At 43.3% G+C, this 6,855-nt stretch overlaps 1 protein-coding gene across 3 annotated transcripts in view; it reads left to right on the forward strand.

Annotated features, from left to right (window-relative positions):
- Nucleotides 1-6,519, forward strand: part of LOC115168291 (oxysterol-binding protein-related protein 2) — a 34,391-nt gene extending 27,872 nt beyond the window's left edge. For all 3 annotated transcript variants that reach the window (XM_029723435.1, XM_029723434.1, XM_029723436.1), the window contains exons 10-14: nt 2,040-2,163; nt 3,749-3,874; nt 3,965-4,088; nt 5,738-5,828; nt 5,955-6,519. In XM_029723435.1, coding sequence (XP_029579295.1) covers nt 2,040-2,163; nt 3,749-3,874; nt 3,965-4,088; nt 5,738-5,828; nt 5,955-6,057 — 568 coding nt within the window. In that variant the 3' untranslated portion in view covers nt 6,058-6,519. The remainder of the gene's footprint in view (nt 1-2,039; nt 2,164-3,748; nt 3,875-3,964; nt 4,089-5,737; nt 5,829-5,954) is intronic.
- Nucleotides 6,520-6,855: the final 336 nt, after the last annotated feature.

A 6,855-nucleotide genomic window follows, 5' to 3' on the forward strand; every position in this document is an offset into this window, starting at 1 on the left:
GCACCCCTAAGGGGCCCCAGTGTTGAGGATCAGCGTGGCAGATGTTGTTGCCTACCCTCACCACCTGGAGCCGGCCCATCAGGAAGTCCAGGATCCAGTTGCAGAGGGAGGTGTTTAGTTCCAGGATTCTTAGCTTAGTGATGAGCTTTGTGGGCACTATGGTGTTGAATGCTGAGCTGTAGTCAATGAACAGCATTCTCATGTAGGTGTTCCTTTTGTCCAGGTGGGAAAGGGCAGTGTGGTGTTCGATTGTGTCTTACAAAGCACTTCATGGCTACCGACGTGAGTGCTACGGGGTGGTAGTCATTTAGGCAGGTTACCTTCGCTTTCTTGGGCACAGGGGCTATGGTGGTCTGCTTGAAACGTGGGTATTACAGACTCGGTCAGGGAGAGGTTGAACATGTCAGTGGAAGACACTTGCCAGTTGGTGCATGTCCTGGTAATCCGTCTGGCCCCGCAGCCTTGAATGTTGACCTGTTTAAAGGTCTTCCTCACATCGGCTACGGTAAGCGTGATCGCACCGTCGTCCGGAACACCTGGTGCTGTCATGCATGCTTCAATGTTGCTTGCCTCGACGCAAGCATAAATGGCATTTAGCTCGTCTGGTAGGCTCGCGTCACTGGGAAGCTCGCGGCTGGGCTTCCCTTTGTAGTCCGTAATAGTTTGCAAGCCCTGCCACATCCAACGAGTGTAATAGGATTCAATCTTAGTCCTGTATTGATGCTTTGCCTGTTTAATGGTTAGTCTGAGGGCATAGCGGAATTTGTTATAATCGTCCGGATTAGTGTCCCACTTCTTAAGAGCGGCAGCTCTAGCCTTTAGCTCGGTGCGGATGTTGCCTGTAATCCATGGCTTCTGGTTGGGATGTATACGACGTCGTAGATGCACTTATTGATGAAGCCACTGACTGAGGTGGTATACTCCTCAATACCATTGGATGTTTACGCTACAGCAAAACAGTCCTGTAGCATCCGCATCATCTGACCACTTCCGTATTGAGCGAGTCACTGTTACTTCCTGCTTTAGTTTATGCTTGTAAGCATGAATCAGGAGGATAGAATTATGGTCAGAGTTGCCAAATTGGGAGAGCTTTGTATGCGCCTCCGTGTGTGGAATAAAGGTGGTCTAGAGTTGTTTTTTCTTTCTCTTTTCTCCTCTGGTTGCACGTGACATGCTAGTAGAAATGAGGTAAAACTGATTTAAGTTTGCCTGCATTAAAGTCCCCGGCCGCTAGGAGTGCCGCTTCTGGATGAGCATTTTCTTGTTTTCTTCTGGCCTTATACAGCTCAGCTCGTTAAGTGCGGTCTTAGTGCCAGCATCGGTTTGTGGTGGTAGACGGCGATGAATAATATAGACGAAAACTCTCTGGGTAGACAGAGGTCTACAGCTTATCATGAGGTACTCTTACTCGAGCAATACCTCGAGACTTTAATATTAGACATTGCGCCCCAGCTGTTACTGACAAATAGACCAGACATAGCTGCTCTGTCCAGCCAAGGCACAGACAACCCAGCCGGCTCTATATTATCTGCCACGACTCGGTGGAACATAAGATATTAGTTTTTAACGTCCCGTTGGTAGGATAGTCTCGATCCTATATCATCCAGTTTATTTTCCAGTGATTGCACGTTGACCAATAGAACGGATGGTGAAGGCGGCTTACCCAGTCGCCGACTGAAATTCCGTCATTTCTTCACACTAAATTAAGGACAAAATAAGTTACAAACAATGCAAAAAAAAATTAAAATAGCAGTTGGTTAGGAGCCCGTAAAACGGCAGCCTCCCCTCTTGCACGATTATCATCAAAATAGAAACACTGTGTTTTCGGTGAAAAATATTAACAACATTCTACCCATGAGTCAACTAGGTCATTTGACTGCAGGAAAGGGTAGTACCTTCCCGTGTCAAATGGTTTTGAAGCGTTTCTCCCGACTGAACTCACCCCTGGTGGGAGACACACAATGATAACACGCCGTCATTCTCTGTCAGTGCTGCAGTATTTGGCTGCTGATGTCTCCTCTCCTCTCTGTCCCTGGCAGTAAAAAGAAGCATTGTGTGATCTATGGGAAGTGGACTGAGTGCATGTGGAGCGTGGACCCCCACACATACGAGGCCAACAAGAAGGCTGAGAAGAAAGGAGACTCTAAGAAACCGAAGAGTCAGGTGAGTGAGTGTCTCACAACATGGGTGTCCTTTTCTAGAGTAAAGTGATTTTCGAAGCAGATTGGGACTTGTAGTGTACATATTGTGTGTGTTTTTGTTTGTTGACTCATTGTAATACAACATTGACTTCTCTTGATAACTGTCCTCTGATTTTGATTTCCTGATGATTCTGGCAGCATGCCATGACGTAATGTCATGGTAAAAATGAGACAAGTAGTCTAGGTCTCTGTAGTAGTATGTATGTAGTATGTGTGGTGAACCAGTGAGTATAGTGTAGTTCATTTCATAGTGGATATGGTATATTCATGGTACATGAAGTATACATACAGGGCATTGGGAAAGTATTCAGACCCCTTCACTTTTTCTACATTTTGTTACGTTACAGTCTTATTCTAAAATGGATTAAATTGTTTTTCCCCTCAAGCTACACACATTAAGCCATAATAACTAAGCAAAAAAAATGTTTTTAAGACATTTTTGCAAATGTTATAAATAAACTGATATCACATTTACATAATTATTCAGACCCTTTACTCAGTACTTTGAAGCACCTTTGGCTGCAATTACAGCCTAGAGTCTTCTTGGGTATGACGCCATAAGCTTGGCACACCTGTATTTGGGGAGTTTCTCCCATTCTTCTCTGCAGATCCTCTCACGCTCTGTCAGGTTGGATGGGGAGCGTCGCAGCACAGCTATTTTCAGGTCTCTCCAGAGATGTTCGATCGGGTTTAAGTCCGGGCTCTGGCTGGGCCACTCAAGAACATTCAGAGACTTGTCCCGAAGCCACTCCTGCGTTGTCTTGGCTGTGTGCTTAGGGTCGTTGTCCTTTTGGAAGGTGAATCTTCGCCCCAGTCTGCGGTCCTGCAGAAATGGTTGTCCTTCTGGAAGGTTCTCCCATCTCCAGTGGAACTCTGGAGCTCTGTCAGTGACTATCAGGTTCTTGGTCACCTCCCTGACCAAGGCCCTTCTCCCCCGGGGACCTTCGATGCTTTCTGGTACCCTTCCTCAGATCTGTGCCTCGACACAATCCTGTTTCGAACCTCATGGCTTGGTTTTTGCTCTGACATGCACTGTCAACTGTGGGACCTTAAATAGACAGGTGCGTGCCTTTCCAAATCATGTCCAATCAATTGAATTTACCACAGGTGGACTCCAATCAAGTTGTAGAAACATCTGAAGGATGATCAATGGAAGTCTCATAGCAAACGTTCTGAATACTTATGTAATTAAGGTATTTCTGTTTTTTTATTTGTAAAACATTTTCAGAAATGTCTAAACCTGTTTTTGCTTTGTCATTATGGGGTATTGTGTATAGATTGATGAGGGGGAAAAAATTATTTAATCCATTTTAGAAAATAAGGCTGTAACAAAATGAGGGAAATGTCAAGGGGTCTGAATACTTTCATAATGCACTGTATCCCTTGCTGAAGTCATTTCTGATTTGTATTGCTTTATTCAGAAGGAAAATACACATCTCATTTGATTTTTGTAAGCATTGCTAGTTTTTATATAGACTTGCATACGTGTGTGTGTGTGTGTGTGTGTGTGTGTGTGTGTGTGTGTGTGTGTGTGTGTGTGTGTGCAGGAGGAGCCTGAGGGGGCAGACAACGATGATGCAGATGACATGCCTGAGGTCCAGGAGACCGTAGCTATGATCCCTGGCAGCACCCTGCTCTGGAGGATATCATCACGACCCCAACACTCTGCTAAGGTAACACACACACAGCTTAGCATATAACCCAACAGCTTACACACACACATCCATTTTGGTATTAATTATGTATAATCTTATTTTTTACAGATGTATAACTTCACTAACTTTGCCATGTCGCTGAATGAGCTGGAGCCTGGCATGCAGGACCGCCTGGCCCCCACAGACTGCCGCCTGCGGCCCGACATCAGAGCCATGGAGAACGGAGACATGGGTAATGAAGTTTTTCTATTACATCCCCACACCCTACATGATGCTGCCCTCTACCGTTCCTTTGGGGTGGTGCATTCACATGTCTTTTTTGTGTTCAGATTCCATTGTTGTTTTTTGAGAGGGGTTAACCTGTCTGGGCTAGGTGGGATGTTTGCATCCCACCCTAGTCAACAGCCAGTGGAATCGCGTGGCGCGAAGTACAAATACCTAAAAAATGCTATAACTTCAATTTCTCAAACATATGACTATTTTACACCATTTTAAAGACAAGACTCTCGTTAATCTAACCACATTGTCCGATTTCAAAAAGGCTTTACAGTGAAAGCAAAACATTAGATTATGTCAGGAGAGTACCTTGCCAAAAAATAATCACACAGCCATTTTCAAAGCAAGCATATATGTCTCAAAAACCAAAACCACAGCTAAATGCAGCACTAACCTTTGACGATCTTCATCAGATGACACTCCTAGGACATTGTTATACAATACATGCATGTTTTGTTCAATCAATTTCATATTTATATCTATAACCAGCTTTTTACATTAGCATGTGATGTTCAGAACTAGCATATCCACCGCAAACTTCCGGTGAATTTACTAAATTACTCATGATAAACGTTGACAAAATACATAACAATTATTTTAAGAATTATAGATACAGAACTCCTTTATGCAATCACGGTGTCAGATTTTAAAATAGCTTTTCATCGAAAGCACATTTTGCAATATTCTGAGTAGATAGTTCGGCCATCACGGCTAACTATTTTGACACCCACCAAGTTTGGGGCTCACTAAACTCAGAAAAATTGGATTACCTTTGCTGTTCTTTGTCAGAATGCACTCGCAGGACATCTGCTTCAACAACAAATGTTGTTTTGGTTCCAAATAATCCATAGTTATATTCAAATAGCTCCGTTTTGTTCATGCGTTCAGGTCACTATCCGAAGGGTGAGGCTTTTCGTGACAAAACATTTCAAAATATTCCATTACCGTACTTAGAAGCATGTCAAACGCTGTTTTTCTCGTAAAATAGCGATAATATTCCAACCGGGCAACGTTGTATTCATTCAAAGGCTAAAAGAAAAAAATGGTGTTGTCTCGTGAACGCGCATCTCTGTCTCACTGTCCCCAGGCTGACCACTTACAAATTCTGCTGCTGTTCTTTGCCCAGAGACAGCAGACACCCCATTCCACTTTCTGGCGGCTTTAGAGAGCCAATGGAAGCCTTAGAAAATGTCACGTTACAGCACAGATGCTGTATTTTCGATAGAGATGCAACAGAAGGACAACAAATTGTCAGACAGGGTACTTCCTGTATGGAATCTTCTCAGGTTTTGGCCTGCCATATGAGTTCTGTTATACTCACAGACACCATTGAAACAGTTTTAGAAACTTTAGAGTGTTTTCTATCCAAATCTTTATATTCTCGTTTCTGGGCAAGAGTAGTAACCAGTTTAAATCGGGTACGTTTTTTATCCGGCCGTGCAAATACTGCCCCCTAGCCCCAACAGGTTAAGTATGTCAGTGCATGCCACATATCCACACAGCCAAAGTATTAGAGGCTGGTTTATTGAAACTAGTGTTAAGTTTGTGTATCAGCTTCTAAGTACAGAATAGGTCATTTAAGATCCACTGTTCTTGTATGTGCAGATGAAGCCAGTCGAGAGAAGGAGAGGCTGGAGGAGAAACAGAGGTCGGCGCGGAAAGACCGTTCCAAGGACGAGGAGGAATGGTCCACTAGGTGACAACTGAGTGTCCTCACATTTCAAGATTTGTATTTATTCATATGACGTACTTGTAGAACATAAAGATCAATGGTGTTATATCATTGAAAGTAAACCATAATAACCATTATCATGTCTTCCAGATGGTTCCAGTCAGGCACAAACCCCTACACGTCATCCCAGGACTGGCTCTACACAGGGGGCTACTTCGATAGAAATTACTCTGACCTCCCTGTTATCTACTGATCCAGGTGGACTCCATGGGAACACCCACTAACATCCCCTCAGCCTCCCTTTCACTCCTGCCAGTCCCCTGACACTCTCCTGTTCTAAGCACCACACAGTCTCCCATTGGAACTCTGAAGTGGCGATAGACACGTGTTATACAAGTAGAGGCTATGTGTTGTTAACACAACCCTCCCCCGTCTTCTAACAGTTATGGAACAAACAGTCAACGGTGAAATCAGGAATGTGAATGTGCCTTTGATCATTGGAGGCATCAAAGGTGAAAGCAGAACGGAACTGAGACTGTAGGAGACTGTTTTGTTCCTGAACAGGAGTGCTTTGTGGGTACCCCTCCCTGTCAGACCTGGGTCGAATACCTATTTAAAATATTGGAAATATTTTAGTTTGATTTAACTTGCTTTGCGTGGCGAGTTTACACATTTGGGACTATTCCTTTGGTCCCATTGCACCTGACAAAATAAACCAAGCGCACCTGGACTATTCCAACCAGGTCTGCCTCCCCCTATACAGTGGTGGAAAAAGAACCCAATTGTCATACTTGAGTAAAAGTAAAGATGCCTTAATAGAAAAGGACTCAAGTTGAAGTGAAAGTCACCCAGTAAAATACTACTTGAGTAAAAGTCAAAGTAATTGTTTTTAAATATACTGAACTATCAAAGGTAATTGTAATTGCTAAAATATATCAAAAGTATCAAAAGTTAAAGTATAAATAATTTCAAATTTCTTATATTAAGCAAATCAGATGGCACCATTTTCTTTTTTTATTATGGGTATCCAGGGGCACACTCCAACACTCAC

This window comes from Salmo trutta, chromosome 30 (assembly GCF_901001165.1).
Source record: "Salmo trutta chromosome 30, fSalTru1.1, whole genome shotgun sequence".
Taxonomy (NCBI): Eukaryota; Metazoa; Chordata; class Actinopteri; order Salmoniformes; family Salmonidae; genus Salmo; species Salmo trutta.